This window comes from Hyperoodon ampullatus (assembly GCF_949752795.1).
Source record: "Hyperoodon ampullatus genome assembly, chromosome: 10".
In the NCBI taxonomy this organism is placed as follows: domain Eukaryota; kingdom Metazoa; phylum Chordata; class Mammalia; order Artiodactyla; family Ziphiidae; genus Hyperoodon; species Hyperoodon ampullatus.
Window position 1 is genome coordinate 5184425 of NC_136923.1, and position 26982 is coordinate 5211406.

The 26982-nt window shown below is 48.0% G+C and overlaps 1 protein-coding gene across 1 annotated transcript; it reads right to left on the minus strand.

Annotated features, from left to right (window-relative positions):
- On the minus strand, positions 1-26752 carry H1-8 (H1.8 linker histone; the record flags this gene model as incomplete). The annotated part of the gene is made up of 5 exons (XM_079714078.1): positions 1-252; positions 573-637; positions 1434-1794; positions 3485-3744; positions 26668-26752. The coding sequence occupies 5 exons, from the start codon at positions 26750-26752 to the stop codon at positions 1-3; spliced, it is 1023 nt and encodes a 340-aa protein (XP_079570204.1).
- Between the last annotated feature and the right edge of the window lie 230 nt (positions 26753-26982).

The window sequence follows — 26982 nt, forward strand, 5'->3', positions numbered from 1 at the left end:
CTAACTCTCGGCTTCTGCCTTCTTACTGGCCGCTTTGGATGATGAGGGCTTGGTGGGAATGCCAGGCTTTCTCGGGCCTTTAGGGGCCTCTGCCTTCCTGGCCAGTGGTACAGGCTCCATCTTGGACCCACTGCCCTTGGGAGGAACAGGGGCCTTGGCTTTAGGCCCCTCCCCGGCCCCCTGGGCAGCAGCCTTTTTAGGGACCTTGCTCCCCATCTTCTTTTTGGCTGGGGAAGCAGCAGCATTCTCGCCCTATAAGAAAGCAAACCAGGAGCAAGGGGACAGCTGGGCAGGGCTGGTGCACAGCTCAGAGCCCACGAACTGAGGGTTGAAATCCCGGCTCTGGGTCACTTTCGACAAGTGACCTCACCTCTCTAAGTCTCAGCCTCTTATCTATAAAATGGGGACGGTGATCCTCAGGGCGCTGAAGGGCCGGGGAGGAGAGGAAAGGGCTCTGTACTTTGTAGGAAAATAAGTTGCCCCCTTCCTTGGCTGACCCCTCTGGGGCTGGGTGGGGATGCCTGAGCTCTGGTCGCTGGAGACCTGGAGCAGGGAGTCACCCAGGCACCTACCTTGGTGACCGTGGGTTTAGAACTCTGACTCCCAGGCTTTGTTTTCCTGTGGGCCTTGGTATCTGCTGGAAGAGGGGATGGCATGTGAGTAACACCCCTTTCAGGAGGAGCTGCTGCCGGGCAGGAAGTTTCAGGGGTCCCACAGCCCTCGTCCTGCCCAGGGCCCAGTCCTCACTCTGACACTTGCAGGCTGTGTGACCTGGAGCAAGTAGTTTAGCCTGAGTCTGGGAGCCCTAGTCTGCCAACTGAAGGTAGCAACCTCTCTCCCACAGACAGTTGGAGGATTAACTGGACGGTGGATGACCATCCCTCACTCCGTTCACAGCTCCACGCCTGCCCACACCAAAGGCCCCTGACAGGTGTATCTGCCTCTAGCCTTTAACCCATCTTCCACATGGTGGCCAGGATACATTCTTTAAAACACCTTGGGCCCTAGCTGTCCCCTGTTCAGAGTCTTTCTGTGGCTCCTCATCGTCTCCAGATAAAGTCCAGCCTCCTGCTGCCCCTCACAACCTCCCCTTCCCCTCCCCCAGGGCACACAGACACAACTACTTGTACTTCTTCCACCTTCTTCATGCTTCCAGGCCTTTGCACCAGCTGTCTGCCTGGGACACCTCCTCCAGGAAGCCTCCCCAACCCGTCTCAGAGATGACCCCTCCTCCTCTCTCTGCGCCCTTCTCCCCCATACCCACCCCCACCAGCTACCATGCATTCTCTGTCTCTCTGAGTCAAGCCAAGTGCTCAGGGCACACTGGCTAGAAAACCCTCCTCCCCAGAGCTGGCCCCTCCATTCCAAGTCATGTCCAACGGCTGCCAGGAACCCCCTTCCATGCCCTCCTCTCACCCCATTCACATCCATACCTTGGCTGCTCCTTCCACCTTTGACCTCTGACTTCCCGCCGGGCCCACTGGCAATGGGAGGGGCCTGTGTGGCCTTGCCTGGCTGTTGGGAGGACTTCTTGGCCTCACCCAGTCTTGCCTCTTGGTCCTTGGTCTGCTGGCCTTTCTTGGAGACCTTCTTGGCTGCACCTGGTTTGGGGGGAGCTGTCCTCCCCTCTCCCGGCTTCCTGGATCCTTTTTTCACATCTCCTGGGTTGGGTGGGTTCTTCTTTGACTCAGCTGGTTTCTTGGGGTCCTTTCCCTCAGCTTGACCAGGCCTCCTGGGCACCGTCATGGTGGACGTCTTCCTGGGCTGGATTTTCCTTTTGTCTTTGGAAACTAACTGCAGGAGGAGAGAACGGCGTGGGATTGAGAGCAGAGGTTCTGGATACCTCACGCCCCTATACCCTACATGAGGCTCAGAGAAGACCCCGTCCCAAAGGAGGGGGAGAAGAAGGCGGCCAAGGGCTTGCGGAGAGGACGCAAAACGACCTCCTAAATGCCAGCTGCCAGTAATGCATTCCACCCATTCATGCACTGTGAGGAAGGGTGCTGCCATCAGGAGCTAAGGAACCCGAGTCTCCAAAACTCACCCAACCTTCTCCTACCCTCCCTGCACAGGTGGCGGGCACACGCCTCCCACCCCCGCACCTGGAAGCCTCAGAGCCAGGCTTCTGGGAGCACGTCAGGCACACTGAGCCCTAACAGTATCTCTGAGATGCTAACCTATAATCTCCTTTGACCCCCCAACACCATCCCACGGACGGCGGCTCGGACCCCCCACCTCCCCACCTCACACCACCGCATCCCCAAGTCTCCCTGCCGCTTCGCTTCTGTGTAGCTGGACACGGACATGGACCTCAGATGGCTGAGAGTTCATGGCTTCCTGGGGCCTCAACCCCAGCCCAAGTGCGACTCACCCAAGTCTTCTCCTCCCCCTCTGGCCTCAGTCTCCCCATCTTTACAATGGGGCCATCAGGGAGGGTACGAGCGGCAGGAGGATGCAAGCGTCCCTGGCAAACAGGCAGTCCCTGCCCCTCTAGAGCCCAGCTGATGCTGCTGCTCCCCAGCATCCCTGGACCCTCACGGCTCCCCGTTACCCACCAAGACCAGAATCAACCCCCACTCTCTGCACACACACACTCCTGACTCCGTGGTACCCAAGACCACCTTCCCTGCCGCCCAGCCCCTTGGCCCGCTTTCCTGCCTCCCAGCCACACGCACCCCCAGTGCCCTCTCTTGCTCCCCTGTACCCCACCCTGTGCCCCTGGCCTCGCCATGGCTGGTGTCCAAGCTCTGACCCACACACACCCAGAGCTCCAGGAGGGGGGATCCCCTGTGCTCAGCCACCTTATTTCCATAGAGATTGGAACGTGGAGGTTGAGAACGTTCCACCGTGTTCCATGGAGACTGTCAGAGGAACTGCTACTTGCTGGGGCACAGCAGTGACAAGACAGACCCCATGTCTGTGTCCCTGAGATTTCCCTGGTGGAAGCTGACAGTCACGATGCTGGGGCTTAATTTTGTGGCCAAATTTGCCCTTAGCTCTGGGTGACCCTCCCCTTTGAAAGAGGAGGATGTAGGGGCTCAGGGAGGCGTCAGCCCTGGTCTGGAGACCTCGGGTCTGGAGCCAGACAGCACGGGGAACAAACTCCATTTCTGTGACGCCGTAGAGGCCAAGGTTGGGTCTGTGCCACCCGGGGTAAGGAATTCCAGGAAGGGGTCACGGGCGCCAAGGACCCAGAAGTGAAACAGCTGAGACGGTCTCTGGTCACTCAACACACCCAACAGGGATGGAGGCGACGCAGCAGGGTGACCGGGGCCATGTGGGTGCTCAGGTTTCCCGGGGAGATGGGGGTCTTGGCAAAGACAGAGGAAGAACGACAAGAGACAGAAGGAGAGAGGGAAGAGGGCAGGGGACCAGCACCCAGAGGCTGGGAAGAAAGAGCTGGAACTGGGCTTCAAGCCCTCGGGCAAGTCCACCTGCACCCTGGGGCCTCTCGCCACCCCCCACCCCACTCCCAGCGGCTGACTTTGAAGCTGCCAGTGGCTCCCCGGGCCTTGGAGTTGACGGGCCTGACGAGGAGGCCGCGGTGTATGCCTGTGGCCAAGGCCTGCTTCAGCAGGTACTTGAGCCGGAGGACGTCCACCGTCGGGTACTTCTGCAGGATGTAAACCTTGATGGCCGCCACCGAGGTGCCCCGGCGCTGCTCCCCCGCCTGCAGCGCCTCCAGCACCATGCGCAGCACCGGAGGGTGGCGGCGGGGCTCTTGGACGCCGCTCCGGATCAGGCCTACGGACAGACAGCAGGACATCACCCGGGGCCCAGACCTCCCTCAGACCCCGCTGAGGACAAACACGCCTAGTGAAGCACCCACTAGGCGCTGGCCAGGCCCCACTGTGGGTGAGCAAGCGGCCGGGGGATCAAGTACACACCCCTCACCCCCACCCCAGGTCAGTGCCACTGCTGCCCCCTGGCCTGGGAGCAGAGGCGGGGGGCACTGCTTGGCCACCCGGGGTCTCCCGGTGCCCGCCGTGGGGCTGGGCACGCACCAGCCCTCCACGAAGGCTCATTAAAAGCATTAAAGGGTCCTTTAACAAACAAATCTACACCAGGTCAGTTGTCTAGCTCTAACTACCAGCTTACAGGAAATGCAAGGGCCACGGGCATGAAATCAGTAAAACCCAGACTGTGAGGAACTCTCCAGAACACACGGTCCGGTTTCTCCTACAAACAAGCAAGGAGGAAAAGAAAACGTGGGAAGGGCCCCAGAGAGGAGAGATCCTAAGAATCCCTTTAACCAAATGCAACATGGGGGCCTTGTTCAGACTCAGAACATGATTTGAACAATCCAACTGGAAAAAAAAAAAAAGGCAACTAGACAAATGTGGACACTGGAATATTTCATGATATTAAGGATGATATTGTTTCCAGTGTGCTGATGGTACTGCAATTATTTTAAGAGGTTCTTATCTTTTAAAGATAAATGCTGAACTGAGACTTCCTCAGTGGCACAGTGGATAAGACTCCGTACTCCCAGTATAGGAGGCCTGGGTTCGATCCTTAGTCAGAGAACTAGATTCCATATACATGCCACAACTAAGAGTTTGCATGCCACAACTAAGGAGCCCATGTCCCGCAACTAAGGAGCTGGTGAGCTGCAACAAAGGAGCCTGCCTGCCACAACTAAGACCTGGTGCAGCCAAATAAATAGATAGATAAATAAATAAATAAATAAAAGATAAATACTGAACTGTTTACAGATGAAATGATAAGTCTGGCATTTACTTTGAAATAATGCAGTAGGTGAAACAAGGGTAGCCACAAGCTGTTAGCTGTTGAAGTCGGGTGATGGCTGCCTGGGGTAGGGGCACAGGTCACTGCACCATTCAGTCTACTTTTGTGTCCGTTTAAAAGTTTCCATCATGGGACATCCCTGGTGGCGCAGTGGTTAAGAATCCGCCTGCCAATGCAGGAGAAGCGTGTTCGATCCCTGGTCCGGGAAGATCCCACATGCCGCGGAACAACCAAACCCATGCGCCACATCTACTGAGCCTGTGCTCTAGAGCCCGTGAGCCACAACTACTGAGCCTGCATGCCACAACTACTGAAGCCCACGCACCTAGAGTCCATGCTCCACAACAAGAGAAGCCACCGCAATGAAAAGCCCGCACACCACAACAAAGAGTAGCCCCGGCTCACTGCAACTAGAGGAAGCCTGTGCGCAACAATGAAGACCCGACACAGCCAAAAATAAAATATAAATAAATCAATTTATTAAAAAAAAAGTTTTCATCATAAAAAGTAACAAAAGAATTTCACTCCTATGCCTAAGAGAAAAGAAAATATATCTCCACACAAAAATATGTACACAAATGTTCATAGCAGCATTATTTGTAACAGCGAAAAAGTAGAAACAACCCAAAAGTCCATAAACTAATGAATGGATAAATAAAACGTGTTATAGCCATAAAATGCAACGTCATCCAGGCAACAGGAAGAATGAAGTACTTCCCTGAAAACATTATGCAGAGTGAAAGCAGCCAGTCACAAAAAGTCATATATTGTATGAGTTCGTTTATATGAAATGTCCAGAATGGACAAATCAGAGCCAGAAGTTAGATTAGTGGTTGCCAGGGGCTGGGAGGTGGGCAGGGATGGGGAGTGACAGCTAATGGGTACAGGTTTTCTTTAGAGGGGATGGAATTGACTAAAATTGACTGTGGAGATAGGTACACAACTGTGAATATACTAAAAGCCATTGTACACTATAAATGGGTGAATTGTATGGTATGTGAATTATTGAGATATCTCGATAAGCTGTTATTTTTTTTTTTTTTTTTTTTTTTTTTTTTTTTTGTGGTACGCGGGCCTCTCACTGTTGTGGCCTCTCCCGTTGCGGAGCACAGGCTCCGGATGCGCAGGCTCAGCAGCCATGGCTCACGGGCCCAGCCGCTCCGCGGCATATGGGATCCTCCCAGACCGGGGCACGAACCCGTATCCCCTGCATCGGCAGGCGGACTCTCAACCACTGCGCCACCAGGGAGGCCCAAGCTGTTATTTTTTAAAAGTTGCAAAGGAGAGTAGGATCCAGGGGTGAGGAGGGAGACAGTGTGAGAAGTTGTCAGTCACTGTAAAGCACGTAAAAGTGGTTTAAATGTGAAACCTGATTTAAACATTGTGATTAGAAATGTTGATTTCCAACCAATTTGCAAAAACTAAAGACTCAAAAAAAGGAATCAAGTGGCTAAAATATATATATTTTTAAAAACCACATTTTAAAGTGGAAAAAATAAAACAAACTTGTACATATACAGACTGCTATATCAAAGCCATATGGGAACTACAAACAAAAAACTACAATAGATACACAAAAAAGAAAAAGCAACCCAAACACAACACTAAAGATAGTCATCAAACCACAAGGGAAGAGAACAAAAGAAGGGAAGAAAGAAGAGCAACAAAAACAAATCCAAAACAATTAAGAAAATGGAAATAGGAACACATGTATTGATAACTACCTTAAATGTAAATGGATTAAATGCTCCAACCAAAAGACATAGACTGGCTGAATGGATACAAAAAAAGACCCATTTATATGCTGTGTACGAGAGACCCACTTCAGACCTAGGGACACATACAGACTGAAAGTGAGGGGATGGAAAAAGATATTCCATGCAAATGGAAAACAAAGAAAGCTGGAGTAGCAATACTCATATCAGACAAAATAGACTTTAAAATAAAGACTGTTACAAGAGACAAGGAAGGACACTACATAATGATTAGGGATCAATCCAAGATATAAAAATTATAAATATGAATGCACCCAACGTACAAGCACCTCAATATATAAAGCAAATACTAACAGCCATAAAGGGAAAAATTGACAGTAACACAATAATAATGGGGGACTTTATTCCCCCACTGACACCAATGGACGGATCATCCAGACAGAAAATCAATAAGGAAACACAGGCCTTAAATGAAACTTTACACTAGATGGACTTAATTGATATTTATAGAACATTCCATCCAAAAGGAGCAGAATACACATTCTTCTCAGGTGCACATGGAACATTCTCCAGGACTGACCAACCACATGCTGGGCCACAAAGCCCGCCTCAGTAAATTTAAGAAAATTGAAATCATATCAAGCATCTTTTCTGACCACAACGCTATGAGATTAGAAATAAAAAATACAGGAAAAAAAACTGTAAAAAACACAAACTCATGGAGGGTAAACAATATGTTACTAAACAACAAATGGATCACTGAAGAAATCAAAGAGGAAATTAAGAGAGACAAATGAAAATAAAAACAACGATCCAAAACATATGGAATACAGCAAAAGCAGTTCTAAGAGGGAAGTTTATAGCAATACAATCTTACCTCAGGAAACAAGAAACATCTCAAATAAACAACCTAACCTTACACCTAAAGCAACTAGAGAAAGAAGAACAAACAAAACCCAAAGTTAGCAGAAGGAAAGAAATCAAAGATCAGAGCAGAAATAAATGAAACAGAGGCGAAGAAAACAATAGAAAAGATCAATGAAACTAAAACCTGGTTGAAACTGGTAAACCTTTACTAGACTCATCAGAAAAAAAAGGGACAGGCGTCCCCTTTCAATAAAATTAGAAATGAAAAAGGAGACAACTACAAGCAACTATACACCAATAAAATGGACAGCCTGGAAGAAATGGACAAACTCTTCGAAAGGTACAACCTTCCAAGACTGAACCAGGAAGAGATAGAAAATATGAACCGACCAATCATGAGTACTGAAATTGAAACTGTGATTTAAAAACTTCCAACAAACAGAAGTCCAGGACCAGATGGCTTCACAGGCAAATTCTATCAAACATTTAGAGAAGAGCTAACACCTATCCTTCTGAAACTCTTCCAAAAAAAATTGCAGAGGAAGGAACACTCCCATTCCACAAGGCCACCATCACCCTGATACCAAAACCAGACAAATATACCACAAAAAAAGAAAATTACAGGCCAATATCACTGATGAACATTGACACAAAAATCCTCAACAAAATACTACAAACCAAATCCAACAACATATTAAAAGGATCATACACCATGATCAAGTGGGATTTATCCCAGGGATGCAAGGATTCTTCTATATCTGCAAATCAACCACTATGATATACCACATCAACAAACTGAAGAATAAAAACCATATGATTGGGCTTCCCTGGTGGCGCAGTGGTTGGGAGTCTGCCTGCCGATGCAGGGGACACGGGTTCGTGCCCCGGTCCGGGAGGATCCCACATGCCGCGGAGCGGCTGGGCTCGTGAGCCATGGCCACTGAGCCTGCGCGTCCGGAGCCTGTGCTCCGCGATGGGAGAGGCCACAGCAGTGAGAGGCCCGCGTACAGAAAAAAAAAAAAAAAAAAAACCATATGATCATCTCAATAGATGCAGAAAAAGCTTCTGACAAAATTCAACACCCATTTATGATAAAAAACTCTTCAAAAAGTGGGCACAGAGGGAACCTACCTCAACATAATAAAGGCCATATATGACAGACCCACAGGAAACATCTCAATGGTGAAAAAATGAAAGGATTTCCTCTAAGATCAGGAACAAGACAAGGAAGTCCACCCTCACGACTATTATTCAACATAATTTTGGAAGTCCTAGCTACAGTAGTCATAGAAGAAAAAGAAATAAAAGGAATACAAATTGGAAAAGAAGAAGTAAAGCTGTCACTGTTTGCAGATGACATGATACTATACACAGAGAATCTTAAAGATGCCACCAGAAAACTACTAGAGCTCATCAATGAATTTGGTAAAGTTGCAGGATACAAAATTAATGCACAGAAATCTCTTGCATTCCTATACACTAACAATGAAAGATTAGAAAGAGAAATTAAGGAAACAATTCCATTTACCACTGCAACAAAAAGAATAAAATACCTAGGAGTAAACTTACCTAAGGAGGCAAAAGACCTGTACTCAGAAAAGAAAGAAATCAAAGATGACACAAACAGATGTTCTTAGATTGGAATAATCAACATTGTGAAAATGACTATATTACCCAAAGCAATCTACAGATTCAATGCAATCCCTACCAAATTACCAATGGCATTTTTCACAGAATTAGAACAAAACATTTTACAATTTGTATGGAAACACAAAAGACCCCAAATAGCCAAAGCTATCTTGAGAAAGAAAAACAGAGCTGCAGGAATCTGGCTCCCTGACTTCAGACTATATTAGAAAGCTACAGTAATCAAAACAGTTTCATTGCAGCACTATTTACACATGGAAGCAACCTAAATGTCCATCAACAGAGGATTGGAAAAAGAAGATGTGGGGACTTCCCTGGCAGTCCAGTGGTTAAGACTCTGTGCTCCCAATGTAGGGGGCACGGGTTCGATCCCTGGTCAAGGAACTAAGATCCTGCGTGCTGCAGCAAAAAAGAAAAAAAGATGTGCTACATATATACAATGGAATATTACTCAGCCATAAAAAAGAACGAAATAATGCCATTTGCAGCAACATGGATAGACCTAGAGATTTTCATACTGAGTGAAGTAGTCAGAGAAAGACAAATATCATATGATATCACTTATATGTGGAATCTAAAAAAAGGGTACAAATCAACTGTTTACAAAACAGAAGGGTCACAGATATAGAAAACAAATTTAAGGGCTTCCCTGGTGGTGCAGTGGTTAAGAATCTGCCTGCCAACGCAAGGGACATGGGTTTGAGCCCTGTTCTAGGAATACCCCACATGCTGCAGAGCAACTGAGCCTGTGTGCCACAACTACTGAGCCTGCGTTCTAGAGCCCGCAAGCCACAACTACTGAAGCCCATGCACCTAGAGCCTATGCTCTGCAACAAGAGATGCCACCACAATGAGAAGCCCGCTCACTACAGCAAAGAGTAGCCCCTGCTGGCTGCCACTAAATAAAGCTCGCATGCAGCAATGAAGACCCAACACAGTCAAGAATAAATAAATAAATAATTTTAAAAAAGAAAACAAATTTATGGTTACCAGGGGATAAGTGGGGGGAGAGATAAATTGGGAAGTTGGGATTGACATATACACACTACTATATATAAAATAAATAACTTATAAGAACCTGCTGTATAGCACAGGGAACTCTACTCAACAATCTGTAATGGCATATATGGGAAAAGAATCTTAAAAAAAAATGAGTGGATATATGTATATGTATAACTGATTCACTTTGCTGTACACCTGAAACTAACACAACATTGTAAATCAACTATACTCCAATAAATTTTTTTAATGAAACCCAATTAAAACTTTTGCACAGAAAAAATAAACAAAACAAAAAGACAACCCATGAAATGGGAGAAAATATTTGCAAATGAAGTGACTTGACAAGGGATTAATCTCCAAAACATATGAACAGCTCATGCAGTTCAATATCAAAAAAAACAAACAATGTAATCCAATCAAAAAATAGGCAGAAGATCTAACTAGACATTTCTCAAAAGAAATACAGATGGCCAAAAATGTTGAGCATGAAAAGATGCTCAACATCACTAATTATTAGAGAAACGCATATCAAAACTACAATGAGGTATCACCTCATACCAGTCAGAATGGCCATCATCAAAAAGTCTGCAAACAATAAATGATGGAGAGGGTATGGAGAAAAGGGAACTCTCCTACAGTGTGGGTGGGAATGTAAATTGGTACAGCCACTGTGGAGAGCAGTATGGAGGTTCCTTAAAAAACTAAACATAGAACTACCATATGATCCAGCAATCCCACTCCCAGGCATATATCCAGAGAAAACCATGATTCAAAAAGATACACGCACCCCAATTGCATCACTATTTATAATAGCCAAGACATGGAAGCAATCAACATGTCCATGGAAGGATGGATGAATAAAGAAGATGTGGTACATATATACAATATATACAATGGAATATTACTCAGCCATGAAAAAGAATGAAATAATGTTATTTGCAGCAACATGGATGGACCTAGAGATGATCATACTAAGTGAAGTCAGTCACACAGAGAAAGACACATATATGATATCACTCATATGTGGAAGCTAAAAAAAACAAGGTACAGATGAACTTATTTACAAAACAGAAATAGAGTCACAGATGTAGAAAACAAACTTACAGTTACTGGGGGGAAAGGGAGGAGGGATAAATTGGGAGATTGGGATTGACATTTACACACTACTATATATAAAACAGATAACTACTAAGGACATAGTGTATAGCACAGGGAACTCTGCTCAATACTCTGTAATGACCTATATGGGAAAAGAATCTAACAAAGCGTGGATATATGTATACTGTACACCTGAAACCAACACAAAATTGTAAATCAACTATACTCCAATAAAAATTTAAAAAAATAAAAAATAAAATAAAGTGGGAAAAAACCCACCTGAAAACTCTAGATCTCAGCAAAAATTGTAAAGATGCTTAATCAAATTCAACCTCTATTGCCTCCTGGCCAGGAAGAGCCCAGTGTCTGAGAATATTCATTTTGGGGCCAGAGCCTGCAAATCAGTAGAGTCTGAGGTCAGTCAGGACCTCTGGAGTCTCACTCTCCTCTCGCAAATAAAAACTTCCCCATCTCCCGTGGTGGGGAGGGGGCCCTAAGGAGCTCTGAGCCCTCCCAACTGCAGTGTCAGAGGGTTTCTGGAGGGGCCTGGCCTGGCCTGGCGTGACAGCTCTGAGACAGGCTGGGACCTGGGACCGTCTACTGCAGTGCTTGCACCTGGACAGACATCTCCTCAAGCAACGACATACAAAGAAACTATAAGGGACTAAAAATAACTGCATGCATGCCCAGTGGGGCAAATTATGGACAACAAGAATCAGAAAAACCAAAAACCCAACTGCTACTTCTGAAGAGCTAGGAGCAAAAGCAGGGCACTGCACATGCCCCCGGCACACACCACCACCTAAGGGGTGGGCAGACCACCCAAGCCCCTCCTCTGGCCCGACCCCTGGACACACCCTCACCCCCATCCCATATGAGGGAGCAGTTTGCACGCCTCCCTCAGCAAGCGAGCAAGGGAAGCTGTAACTTGTTTTCGCTCCCCCTGCTGCAGCAGGGGTCCCAATAAAGCCTTGCCTGAATTTTTTTTTTTTTAATTTGTTTTTGGCTGCGTTGGGTCTTCGTTACTGCGCGCGGGATCTCTCTAGTTGCGGCGAGAGGGGGCTACTCTTCATTGCGGTGCGTGGGCTTCCCACTGCGGTGGCTTCTCTTGTTGCAGAGCACGGGCTCTAGGCACGCGAGCCTCAGGAGTTGTGGCACATGGGCTCTAGAGCACAGGCTCAGTAGTTGTGGTGCACGGGCTTAGTTGCTCCGCGGCATGTGGGATCTTCCCAGACCAGGGCTCGAACCCGTGTCCCCTGCATTGGCTGGCGGATTCTCAACCACTGTGCCACCAGGCAAGTCCCTTTGCCTGAATTTCTTATCTGGCCACTGATCAATTTCTATTGATAAGGAGGCCAAGAACCCTGTTCAGTAACATACTTTGTGGCGACACCACAAAGGGACAATTGTTCCCTTCCCAGAAGAGGATCTATGCACCTCTGGGACCACTGAACACAGCTTCCCCATGGGTGATAAGTGGCCACCTGAACCTCTTGTTTCAGTGTCACCACATTTGGTAGGTCTGCCCTCCTGGCCCCTGGGGGCCTCATTCAGGCAACGCTTTCCCCTTCCCCTTTGTCCTTTTTCCCTCCCCGCTTTCCCTTTGTCCCTTTTCCTCTCCTGAAATCTCTCTACTTCCCTCTCTGTCCTCTCCTACTTCTGTCCTATCTTTCCGAGAGAGTGGACGTCGGGCAGCTACAGCATCACTCCTCTCAGCTTGTGAGACCTGCTCCCTCTGGCCGGCAACAGCTCACCTCGACAGGTGGCAAGCAGAGGTGGGAGAGGCTCGCCTCACACAGTGCAGATCCTGGTCCAGCAGGCTCTCCTGACTGGAGATTTATGAGAATGATAGAGGTTCAAACCTCAACATGTGGCTGGAAGTACGATCATCCCAATATTCTCAACTTTATTTTCCTGCCGCCAAGAGAAGTCCCGTTGGACAATAAATGCTGGAGAGGGTGTGGAGAGAAGGGAACCCTCCTATACTTTTTGTGGGAATGTAAATTGGTACAGCCACTATGGAGAACAGTAGGGAGGTTCCTTAAAAAATTAAAAAGAGAGCTACCATATGATCCTGCAATCCCACTCCTGGGCATATATCCGGAGAAGAACATGGTCCGAAAGGATACATGCACCCCAGTGTTCATTGCAGCACTGTCTACAATAGCCAAGACATGGAAGCAACCTAAATGTCTATCGACAGAGGAGTGGATAAAGAAGACGTGGTACATATGTACAATGGAATACTACTCAGCCATAAAAAAAGAATGAAATAATGACATTTGCAGCAACATGGATGGACCTAGAGATTGTCATACTGAGTGAAGTCAGTCAGACAGAGAAAGAGAAATATTGCATGATATTGCTTATATGTGGAATCTAAAAAGAAATGATACTGGACTTCCCTGGTGGCGCAGTGGTTAGGAATCCATCTGCCAATGCAGGGGACATGGGTTCAAGCCCTGGTCCAGGAGGATCTTGCGTACCGCGTAGCAACTAGGCCCCGGCGCCACAATTACTGAAGCCTGTGGGCCTGGAGCCCGTGCTCCGCAACAGAAGTCACCCGCAGTGAGGGGCCCACGCGCCACAGCGAAGAGTGGCCCCACTCGCCACAACTAGAAAAAGCCCGTGCGTGGCAAGGAAGATTCAACACAGCCAAAAAATAAATAATTAAAGAAATAAATTTAAAAAGAAATGAAACAAATTAACTTATTTACAAAACAGAAACAGACTCACAAACTTAGAGCATGAATTTATGGTTACCGGGGGGAAGGGTTGGGGGAAGGGATAGTTAGGGAGTTTGGGACTGACATGTACACATTGCTATATTTAAAATGGAAACGAAAAAGTACCTACTGTATAGCACAGGGAACCCTGCTCAATATTATAAGATAACCTAAATGGGGAAAGAATTTGAAAAAGAATAGATACATGTATATGTATAACTGAATCACCTTGCTGTACACCTGAAACTATCATTTTTTTTTTTTTTGCGGTACGCGGGCCTCTCACCGTTGTGGCCTCTCCCGTTGCAGAGCACAGGCTCCGGATGCGCAGGCTCAGCGGCCACGGCTCACGGGCCCAGCCGCTCCGCGGCATGTGGGATCTTCCCGGACCGGGGCACGAACCTGTGTCCCCTACAACGGCAGGCGGACTCTCAACCACTGCGCCACCAAGGAAGCCCTGCACAACACTGTTAATCAACAATACTCCAATAGAAAATTAAAAGTTTAAAAAAAGAAAAAAAGAGAAGTCCCATTGGGAATGGGCTAAAGCAGCAGTTTTCTATATACTGGTGTACGCATGGGTGAGAGTCCCACAGATGATGTACAACTGGCCGATTTCCGGGCTTGATCACCGCAACGGGCAGTGGATAGGGTCTTCCCTCCTTCACTGGCTCTTTCTGGAAGCACGCAGGCTGGTGCCTGGATACCCACAGGGGGCGGGTTGAAAGGGCAATCTCGCTCTCTCTTTCTTTTTCAGTCTTTTCTTTCCCTCCTCCCTTCACCTGTCCCTTGGTTCTCAGCCCTGCACTCTCATCCCCTTAATCCTAAAGATTTCCTGTTTGTGTGTTTAAGTTTTTGGCACTGGTGTCTTTGTATTTTGTAGTCTTGTCTGTCCAACTGCTCTTGCAAGTCTCTGCCGAAGCACAGTGGAGCATTTAAGCCTTGAAGTACAAACACACACAGCCACATCGCCTGAAACTCCAGTCGTGGGTTACTTGCTGGGATTTTAAAGAACAACAAAAAAAAAAAAAAAAAAAAAATGAGAGGGGCTTGCATTTCTCTCCTCTGCCTTTGCAATGTAACTATTCTGCCTGAGCTCCGAGAATTACCTGATCCATCTGTAGTCCCCTAGTCTGAGGGAAAAAAAGAGGCCTTTTTAATTTCAAGAGGGAAAACTATGAGATCTCTGATTCTGTAGAAATTAATTTGTCTAACTTAAGCTTGTCAGTTTAATTAATACAGACCTTAGAGTCATCAACATTAATTTTATTTATTTATTTTTGCGGTATGCGGGCCTCTCACTGTTGTGGCCTCTCCCGTTGCGGAGCACAGGCTCTGGACGCGCAGGCTCAGTGGCCATGGCTCGCGGGCCTAGCCGCTTTGCAGCATGTGGGATCCTCCCGGACTGGGGCACGAACCCGTGTCCCCTGCATCGGCAGGCGGACTCTCTACCACTGCGCCACCAGGGAAGCCCCAAGTATAATATTTTATTTGTACCTAGGGCTACTGAAAGTCAATAAGTACATATTGTTTCTGTTTTAAAATCTGTCATCAAGGAGAATGACCTGATGTGATTAAACTTTTAAGTAAATTTAACTATGATAAGAGCTTTTTGATAAACTCTATGGGAATAATTGTGTTTTGGAAACGTCCATCTAGAATAGTCCCTCCAAATTTTGGTAACTTAAAACTAAATTAAGTCAAATGATAGGAATCCATCGAGTATCCAGGCCATTTCAAATAAGATGAAATACTGGAACATTAATTGCTAAACAGGTCTATATTTACCTACTTTTGTCTTCTTGTGAGAGGGAAACTAAAGATGTTTGGGATATTAGACATGTCTTGCACCACATTAAGGAAAGAAATTGTGTTTTGGGAAGATACATGTTTCTAGATGTTATGGGATATTCCAATCAAGGAATGCTAAAGACAGTTCATGGTTGCTTAAGGAAAGTAGGATGTGTGTTTTCAGAAAAGAAGGTATGAGGGTGGCTTCCTTGGTGGCACAGTGGTTAAGAATCCTCCTGCCAATGCAGGGGACACGGGTTCAAGCCCTGGTCTGGGAAGATCCCACGTGCCGCGGAACAACTAAGCTCGTGCGCCACAACTATTGAGGCTGCGCTCTAGAGCCCATGAGCCACAACTACTGAAGCCTGCATGCCTAGAGCCCGTGCTCTGCAACAAGAGAAGCCACTGCAATTAGAAGCCCATGCACTGCAATGAAGAGTAGCCCCCACTCGCCGCAACTAGAGAAAGCCTGCACGCAGCAACGAATACACAACGCAGCCAAAAAATAAATAAATGTTTAAAAAAATAAGATGTGAGGAACAGAAATATATTTTATTAAAAGGAAAAAGTGACTTTTCTCCTAGGGCTGGTTATTTCTGAATAGAAAGAATAAGGGACAGGATAATATGGCTACACAAAGTTGCAGAAGGTTTGCAGAAAAGGATCATTGGAAAAAGAATTTTGTATGTGGTCAGGACTTTCTAAGGTTGGGTCAAATTTAATTAGGAAAATGGATTTTATTAAGAGCAGGCTGATGCAAGATTGGATTTGGTTTCTCTCTCTAGGAAAACAAAATTGTCCTGGAGTGCTGCTTTTGATAAAAGATCGTGTGAGTTCCTGTATTTACTTTTGAAATCTTTTTTTCACCTTAGCTTAAGGAATACATAAGTACTCTCACCGTATTCTATGTCCAAAAATCCCCTGTGGGAATACTCCTACCTCTAGGCCCTCAGGTCCTGACCCCTGTGGCCTTTTCCATTGCGAATCTGTAAGGAGAGGTTTGGCAGGTTCTCAGAGAACTCTGACAAGTTTAGAGACGAATTTATCAGGCTGGGGTTGACATTCTCTCTCACCTGGCAGGACATCATGGTTATTCTGGCCCACTGTTGCACCCTGGATTAAAAGGGGCGCATACTGAGAAAGGCCAGGGAACACACAGATGGCCTGGTGGCCACCAATCCACACCACCAAATTTATCAGGTGGGTGGGGATGCAATCCTAGAAATGACCCCCACTGGGACTGTGAAGATGGTGCAGGCCAAGCTAGGATGAGACATTTTATTACTTGTCTATCAGAAGGAAGGAAAGGGTATATGGTGAAGCCTTTCAATTATGATAAGGTCTGAGAGGTTACACAGGAAAAAGATGAAAATGTGGCAGTCTTCCCGAGCCGGGTGACAGAGGCCTTCAGGAAGGACACCAATACAGACTCTGAGTCCACAGAAGGGAGGACACTGTTGACCATGCATTTTATCACCCAGGCTACTCCTGATATCAAGAGAAAATTACAAAAGCTTGAGGCCAGGCCCCTAACCCCGTTGTCAATCTTGGTAGAGGAGGCCTTCAAGGTCTGTAAGAACCAAGACTTAACGGAGGAGACCAATAAGAATAAGAGGCTAATAAAGAAAATGAAGCTTTTGGCTGCTCTGATCCACCCACCACCTCGAGGAGATCCTGGAGGATCAAGAAGGCTGGACAGACCGCCAAGAAGCTGCCTAGGCCAGAACCAGTGTGCCTTTTGTTGGAAGGGGGCACTGGAAGGGGGAATGTCCTGAGAGCCCTCCTGTGGGATGCCCTAGGGGCAACCCCGCCCCGCCCCAGTTCCTTGCGAATCTCTCAGATAACAGATTCCTGCACACCGACTGAGGGGGCCAGAGCGCCTACCCGGCTCCAAATCCCACTCGATCCATCCTCATCACTCCAGCGGAGCCTTAGGTCACCCTTGACGTGGCAGGTAGGAGAACTGAATTTCTTGCAGACACTGGAGGCGCCTGTTCTGTTCCAATTTGGCCAGCTGGCTCCCTCTCCAACCGTGACTGTACTGTGACGGGAGTCGATGGACAGCCAAACGTAAGGCAATTTAGGTCTCCCCTTGCCTGTGGAATTGGGTCCTTTATTATTACTTACTCCCTTCTGTATATGCCAGAATGCCCTGTCCCCCTCCTCGGAAGAAATTTGCTAAATAAATTAGGAGCTAGTATATTCTTAGGACAGGGGAGTCCAAGGAGGTAAAGAATTCAAACAGAGAATGCATCTAGTTGTAGCCCCAGATGGCCCACCTGCTGGTCATCAAAATGTTCCCCAAGACATCCCCCAGGAAATTAGAGAACCAGTAGATCTTGCAGTTTGAGATACCTCGGTGCCAGGAAGGGCAAAACTTGTTCCCCCAGTAAAAATATGGTTAAGGCCTGGGGAAAAATACCCCTGGAAAAGACAATATCCTTTAGATGCCACGTTCCTGGTTTTGTGCTGCTCGCTAGGGGTGTTGCCTTAGAGATCTGCATGGGCTGGGCTTGTGAAAGAATCAACATGCCTTTGGCTCGAGATTCCAAGATCCTTCCTTGGAAAGGAAAAGAAAAAAACATAAAAAGAAATGGCTCGGGTCTTCCCTGGTGGCACAGTGGTTAAGACTCCTCCTGCCAATGCAGGGGACACGGGTTTGAGCCCTGGTCCGGGAAGACCCCACATGCTGCGGAGCAACAAAGCCTGTGCACCACAACCACTGAGCCTGTGCTCTAGAGCCCGTGTGCCACAACTACTGAGCCCACGTGCCACAGCTGCTGAGCCTGAGTGCTAGAGCCTGCGAGCCACAACTACTGAAGCCCGTACGCCTAGACCCCGTGCTCTGCAACAAGAGACGTCACTGCAATGAGAAATGAGAAGCCCACATACCACAACGAAGAGTAGCCCCTGCTCGCTGCAGCTAGAGAAAGCCCGCGTGCAGCAATGAAGACCCAACACAGCCAAAAGTAAATAAATAAAATAAATAAATTTTAAAAAAAAGAAATGGCTGGTTCAAAGCACAAATTCTTATTTTATGGATGTAAAATGTCCAGGTGGCTACAAGATTACCACGGTTTTCAGCTGTGCTCACACAGGTGTGCTTTACGTAGGTTGTTCAACAGTGTTGTGCCGGCCAACAGGAGGAAAGGCCAGACCCACAGAACTGTGTTCATTTAGAAGAAAGCAACACTAATGATCCACACAACATCCTGAATTTGTGTTCTATCGTAGAAAGCCTTATCAGTTCAGTAATTCCAGTTAATCTACCAAGATAATGTAATTATGTTTAATTTTGTAAGGTATACAACAGCACTCTCCTATCTGGGTGTCAGTTTTTCAATCAAGTTTTGATTATGGGGGAAAAAACCCCACAATATCCTTTAAAGCCTGAAGCTCTGAGAGGAAGCCAACCACTGCTCATCAAATTCCTAAAACACAAACTCATTAGGCCCTGCCAGCCCCCTTGCAATACCCCCATCCTCCCCGTTCAGAAGCCTAACAGGGAGTATTCGTTTGTGCAAGGCTTACGAGCAGTGAATGAGGCCGTCATCCCTATTCACCCACTGGTGTCAACCCATACACCCTCCGCACCCAAGTGCCAGGGAGCACGCAGTATTTCTCTGGTTTGGAGCTCACTGATGCATTTCTCTGTATTCCCCTAAATCCAGACTCTCCATACCTTTATGCCTTTGAGTGGAGGGACCCTGACGCCCTGGAGGCTACCCAATACACCTGGACAGTACTTCCGCAGGGTTTTCAGGACAGCCCCCATCTTTTTGGAAACACGTTAGCAAGGGAACTGAGGGAATTGAGCCTTGAGAAGGGCACTCTGCTACAGTATGTTGATGATTTATTGATAAGTAGTGAGACCAAATAAGACTCAGATAAAAATACTGTTAGGGTCCTAAATTTTCTGGCAAGAAGGGGATATAAAGTATCTTCAACCAATAGAAAGTATCTTCAACCAGCAACAGTTTCAATATTTAGGATTGGGTTTGACCCCAGGGGCACGAGCCCTTGCCATAGACTGAAAAACAGCAATTAATGCATTACTGTCTCCAACCACAAAAAGGCAACTCTGAGGCTTTCTCAGGATGGCTAGGTTCTGTCGTATCTGGATTCCAAATTATAGCCTTATACCAAAACCCCTATGTGAGGGTCTAAAGGGAGCCCCTTCAACGGAATAAGGACCACCAGCAGGACTTTGAGACTCTGAAGACCGGGGTGAATAGAGCATCAGTGCTGGGGCTTCCAACGTTGCACAAGCCCCTCACCCGACACGTTCACGAGAGGTCCTGACCCAAAGCTGGGACCGGGTCAGACACCAGTGGCTTACTTCTCAACACAATTGGACTCAGTGGCTCTGGAATGGTCAAGCTGCCGGCAGGCAGTAGCGGCCACATCCCTGTTGGTAAATGAGCTTCCAAGCCCACCCTGGGACAACACTTAGGTGTGCCAACCCCTCATCAGGTACAATTTGTGCTGGAAGTCAAAGGACATCATTGGTTGACTGGAGGAAGGTTAACAAGATATCAGGCCCTCCTACTGGACACCCCCGGCATTATCTTAGAGGTGTGCCAAAGCCTGAACCCAGCAACTCTGCTTCCAGCTGTCTAGAGTGGAGACTTCGTGCCTCAGCGTACAGAGACCATAGAACAAACTTGCTCCAGCAGGTCTGATCTAGATGAACCTCTTGACAGCCCTGAGGTCAAACAGTTTACTGACAGGAGCAGTTTTACAGAAATGGGAACCCAAAAGGCAGGGTATGCCAGTTAGTCTAGATGAACGGAATCGAAGCCAAGGCCCTGCCCCCCACAGACATCGGCCCAGAAAGCTGAACTAATTGCATTAATGGGAGATTTGCAATTAGGGACGGATAAGAAATTAAATATTTTTACTGACTGTAAATATGGGTTCCACGTGCTACATGTTCATGCTGCCATTTGGAAAGATCAATGTTCATCGCTACAAATTCCCCCATAAAATACAAAGATTTGATTCTGGCTCTTTTAGAAGCAGTGCAGCTCCTGACCCAGGTGACAGTAATCCGCTGCAGGGGCCATCAGAGGGATGGATCCCTTGTGAGCCAAGGCAACAGCAAAGCTGATCAAACTGCAAAACAGGCAGCTCAATTGCAAGAACCTGAGCAAATTATGGCCCTAGTGATTGGCCCCCCTGAACTCCCTAGCCTTCTCCAGTATTCCCCACAGGAACAAGAAAATGCTGAGAAATGGGGCTATGAGAAGAGAAGCACAGGCCGGTATAGAAAGGAGGATACGGTTCTAATTCCTGAGGCCCAGAAATGGAAACTCACTAAGAGCTTACATGGTGCCACCCACTGCGGGAGGGATGACTACGAGACTAGATGCAAAAGGCTTTGTCAGGGAAGGGGCTTAAAAGAACAGTAAAACAAGCAACACCTGCCTGTGATTTATGTGCCCATAATAACCCACAGGCCCATCCACTCCCCCCTTCATTACTCAGGCCAATTCAATGCCGAGGGACATATCAGGGTCGGGGGGGAAGACTGACAGTTAGATTTCACCCAAATGCCCCCACGGTCAGGGTATAAATATCTTATGGTGTTTGTCAATACTTTCACAGGATGGGCCGAAGCCTTCCCCGTGTGATCTGAAAAGGCTGTGGAAGCCTGTAAGTCCCTTTTAAAAGAAGGAGTTCCTCGGTTTAGACTTCCAAAGTCCCTCCACAGTGATAACGGGCCCTGTTTTATAGCCAGAATCACACGGGCTCACAATGGCCCTAGGGATAGACTACAAGCTACACACCTCTTGGCACCCCTAGTCTTCAGGGAAGGTAGAGAAAATGAACCATCCTTTAAAGAAAACCTTAGCAAAACTCTGCCGAGACTCATGCACCCTGGACCAACTTGCTTCCTATTGCACCCCTCAGGGTCCGTGTAGCCCCAGGAATGGTCTGAGGCTTAGCCTGTCTGAAATGACCTATGGGAGGCCTTTTCTTACTACTGACATTCTACCGGATGAGGAAGTGAACCAGGCCCTGAGATATATTATTAATCTAGGACAAGTTCAGGAGGCAATCCAGGACTAGGCCCACAAGGCACTGCCAGCCCCCACTAACACTACAGAGGAAGGAGCAGTTCCTTCACAAATAAACCCCGGGGACCAGGTTCTTCTTAGAACTGGAAAGAGGGGTCCCCCAAAGACCAACTATTGCTAAAATGGAAGAGCCCCTATAAAGTAATTTTAACCACCCCTACTGCTGTCAGACTGCATGGGATATCTAGTTGGGTACATTTGTCCAGACTAAAGCTTTTACCTCCAGAAACTCCGCAGGTTCCAACAGAAGAACAATACACCTGTGAGCCAGTGGAAAATCTGAGACACCTATTCAAAGACAGGCACCATTGGGGCTTCCCTGGTGGCGCAGTGGTTGAGAGTCCACCTGTCGATGCAGGGGACATGGGTTCGTGCCCCGGTCCAGGAAGATCCCACATGCCGCGGAGCGGCTGGGCCGGTGAGCCATGGCCGCTGAGCCTGTGCTCCGCAACGGGAGAGGCCACGGCAGTGAGAGGCCCGTGTACCGCAAAAAAAAAAAAAAAAAAAAAAAAAAAAGACAGGCACCAGATAAGTAAAATGATGTAGTGGACTGGACTCCTATTTGTCATTTTTGCTATTGTACTCAGCAGGAGCGTACACGAGCATCTTGTTAAAAATGTTGTAGAGCTTTATATGCTGAATTATGAACATAAGGGTCTGCTGTCCCCTAATTTTTTTAAATTAATTAATTAATTTATTTTTGGCTGCATTGGGTCCTCGTTGCTGCACACAGGCTTTCTCTGGTTGCAGCGAGCAGGGGCTACTCTTTGTTGCGCTGCACGGGCTTCTCATTGCAGTGGCTTCTCTTGTTGCGGAGCACGGGCTCTAGGCGCACGGGCTTCAGTAGCTGCATGTGGGCTCAGTAGTTGTGGCTCACGGGCTCTGTAGTATTGGCATGGGCTTAGTTGCTCCGTGGCATGTGGGATCCTCCGGGACCAGGGCTCAAATCTGTGTCCCCTGTGCTGGCAGGCAGATTCTTAACCACTGCGCCACCAGGGAAGCCCTATCCCCTAATTTTTTAAGTACTAACAAGAGTTATGTCCTTCAAGGGCTGTCCTCTCTTAACAACCGTGAGACAGACATTCAGTTCTGCACCCCAGAAGTGTTTGTTTTTCCTCTGCGGACACCCAAACCATCAGATGTTATGGAATTATGGCCAGGCCCCTGTCCTTTTCCAACCAAGCTATAGTGTATAAATGCACTGATAAAGTTCACTTCATAGGAGAGTGCACTCTAGGGACTATAGGGATAAGAGGGGTTTTTATCTGTAACAGGACCACTGCAGCTCATCAGCGAACCCAGAGAGCACTAGAAATGATCTTAACAGGGGCAGGGCTGGCGATAGGGCTGGCAGCTCCGTGGGGAGGCTTTACCTATCATGAAACAACACTGAGGAATCTCACTAGACAGCTTGGTTATATGATGAAACAGACAAGACAAGCCTTAATGGGACTTAAGATCTCTTGTTTCTTTGGCTAATGTAGTTCTTGACAATCATCTAGCTCTTGATTACCTTCTGGCAGAACGAAGTAGAGTTTGTGCGATAATTAATACATCCTGCTGCACCTGGACCAATGCGACAGGACAGGTAGAATTTAATATTAAGGAAATATATGCCCAGGCAGAGCAGCTTCACAATTTTGGCAGAGGCGACATCGCCTCCACTGTCTGGTCAACAGTTAAGGAAGCCCTCCCAAAGTTAACCTGCTTCCTTCCCTTTCTAGGGCCCTTTAACGGCTATTGTTCTTCTCCTTTAGGGCCCTTGTTTGTTTAACCTTCTGGTTAAGTTTGTGTCTTCCAGTCTCCAACAGTTTCAAGTAAAGACTCATGATGTCTCAAGGAATTCAACCCATTCCAGTGGAGAGTGGCCCAGGTCCATACAGGTCCTTGGAATAGTCAGCGAGGGACTTCTACACCACTAGGGTAGGCTAGGGTCTGCGGCCCCTGTCTAGCAGGAAGAAGTTTCAAAAGGAGAGACCTTTGGCCCCTTACCCTTTAAGAATAAGGGGTGTAGAATCCCTCAGGGGAGAATGAGACAGACTGGGACCTGGGACACTTTGCTGCAGTGCTTGCCCCTGGACAAATGTCTCCTTGATCAATGACATACAAAGAAACTATAAGGGACTTATGTATATGTAGAACTGATTCACTTTGGTATAAAGCAGAAACTAACACACCATTGTAAAGCAATTATACTCCAATAAAGATGTTAAAAAAAAAAAAAAAAGAAAGAAGCTATAAGGGACTAAAAATAACTGCGTGCATGCCCAGTTGGGGCAAATTATAGACAACAAGATACAAAAAGACCAAGGAGCCCAACTGCTTCTTCTGAAGAGCCAGGAGCAAAAGCAGGGTACTGGGCATGCCCGGTGCACACACCACCACCACAGAGGTGGGCAAGCCTCCTAGGCCACCCCTCTGGCCTGACCCCTGGACACACCCCTACTCTCACCCCATAGAAGGAAAAAGTTTGCCTCCCACCTGAGTGAGCAAGCTAGCAAGGGAAACTGTTACTTGTTCTGGCTCCCCGCTGCTGCAGCAGGGGCCCCAATAAAGCCTTGCCTGAATTTCTTATCTGGCCTCTGATCAATTTCTATTGATTAAGGAAGCCAAGAACGCTGGTTGGTAACAGATGCGTGGGTGGTGGAGCGGGGAGTCACTGTACCATTCAGTTTACTTTTGTGTCCGCTTGAAAGTTTTCATCATAAAAAGTAACAAAAGAATTTCACTCCTAGGTATATACTCAAGAGAAAAGAAAATACAGGTCCACACCGAAATTACACAAATGTTCATAGCAGCATTATTTGTAACAGCGAAAAAGTAGAAACAACCCAAAAGTCCATAAACTAATGAATGGATAAATAAAACGTGTTATAGCCATAAAATGCAACGCTATCCAGGCAACAGGAGGAATGAAGTACTTCCCTGAAAACATTATGCAGAGTGAAAGCAGCCAGTCACAAAAAGTCACATATTGTATGAGTCAGTTTATATGAAATGTCCAGAATGGACAGGTCAGAGCCAGAAGGTAGATTAGTGGTTGCCAGGGGCTGGGAGGTGGGCAGGGATGGGGAGTGACGGCTAATGGGTACAGGTTTTCATTTAGAAGGGATGAAAATATTCCAAAATTGAATGTGGAGATGGGTATACAACTGTGAATGTGCTAAAAGCCATTGTATGCTTTAAATGGGTGGATTGTACGCTATGTGAATTATTATCTCAATAAGCTGGTTTTTTTTTTTTTAAGTTGCAAAGGAGAGTAGGATCCAGGGGTGAGGAGAGAGACAGTTGTCAGTCACCATGAAGCACATAAAAGTGGTTTAAATATGAAACCTGATTTAAACATGGTGATTAGAAATGTTGATCTCTGACCAATCTGCAAACACTAAAGGCTCAGAAAAGGAATCACGTGGCTAAAACATATTTTTTTTAAAAACCGCATTTTAAAGTAGGAAAAAACCACCATCCCAAAACTCTAGATCTCAGCAAAACTTGTAAAGAGACTTAATCAAATTCAACCTCCTTTGTTTGGAGCCTAGCGTCTGAGAATATTCCTTTTGCTAATCCGTAGAACCTGAGGTCAGCCGGGACCTCAGGAGAGTCTCACTCTCCCCATCCCCCATCTCCCACGGCGGGGAGGGGCCCTAAGGCGGTCTGAGCCCTCCCAGCTGCAGTGTCAGAGGGTTTCTGGAGGGGCCTAGCCTGGGGTGACAGCTCTAACCGTTGCCCTGTCTCCCCCAAACCATGCCCTGTCCCAAGGAGCCACCCCCAAGTCTCCTTCCTCCCCCCGGCCCTCCAACTGTGTTCAGCTTCTCATTCCACAGTTATTCGATGCCTGCTGTATACCAGGATGTCCAGAACAGAACTCACAGCTCCCCAAAAACCTGTCCCCCATCTTCTCTACCGCACAAATGTGTCCACCCCGTACCTACCCAGACACCCAAACAAGTGCCCGGGGAACATCCTGGAGCCCCTCCCGCTCCCCATAGGCTTCCCTGCCTCCACCCCCGGGGCACAGTCTCCTCCCCCTTTCCAACCCTCTCCTCCATTGCCTTCAGTACAAGGGCCAACACCTGACCTGGCCTTGGAGGCCCAGTCTGATCAGCCCCTGCCCCCAGCACCGCGGTTCCCCCAGCTCTGCCCCAGTCAGCGGGAAGACCGCGCAGCTCCCAAGCACTCCACCAGCACTCTCCCCTCCAGGCCACAGCCTGCGCCATGCTGTTCCCTCGGCCTGGGCGGCCGTGGCCGCCACGCAGCTTTCATTCATCCTTCAAGGCCTAAACATTATCGAGATTTGGACCCCAGCCAAACTGAGCACCTCTCCCTGTGCTTCCCAGGCAGCTGGGACCCCTCACTTCCTCCAGAGGAGTCTTTGCAAGTACTCAGAACACTGCCCCTGCCCCAGCCCTCCTTCCCCTGGGTGAGGCTTATCCCTCCTTCAGAGTCACCTCCTCTAGGAAGCCTTCCCTGACCTCCCAGAGGGGGTTAGGCGACTCCTCTGGGCTCCTACAGCCCTCTGGGTCCCCACCACTAAAGCACACGCCACATTATCAAATGGCATCTATAATGAGGCAGGCTTGCCTACCAGACTGGGAGCACCTGGAAGGAATGAAATGGGTCTGTTTGCCTCAGTGGACCCCATATCCAGAGAATCCTTGAGACGTTGTTTGTTGATTGAAAACTGGGACGCAGCCCTAAATCCAAAGCCCAGTCAAGCGTCGAACGCTTGCTTCGTTGTTGCTCCGGCCCCTTCAACTAGCTGCAGCTGCAGCTGGGCTGCCAGCCCTCACCCACAGCAAATGGGCTCCAGCTGGGGAGGCCCCCCTCTGCTCTCTTCCCTGGCCCCCGCTACCTCTGGCATCAGCTCTTCTGCCCCTGGGGTGGGTTCTGGGGCCAGACGGAGAGAGGAGGAGAAGGGTCGGGGAAGAAGGGTTCAGGACACCCAGGGAACGGGCTCGCGCGGATGAGGGAGGAGCCGCTCCCTTTGCTTACCTGGCTTTTCAGACCCAGATGACCTGGACGACCCCAGTGTGGAGGTTGAGGAGGTGTCACTGGAGGCGACGCTCCCAGGAGCCATTTCACAGGCAGATGCAGATAGCCCCCTACCCAGGCGTGAGGCCGCCAGGTCTGCCTGCTCGCCTTACATACCAGCAGGCCCGGCCCCACCACTCCAATTAGCCCCTGATTGGGCTGGAGGCTCTGAGCCGCTGATTGGGCAGGAAAGCTGAGAGGGGGCACTGCAGCCCTGCCTTGTGTGCTGATGCCTCAGCCGGGCCACCTGCTCGTATGTGACCTTGGGTGTATCGC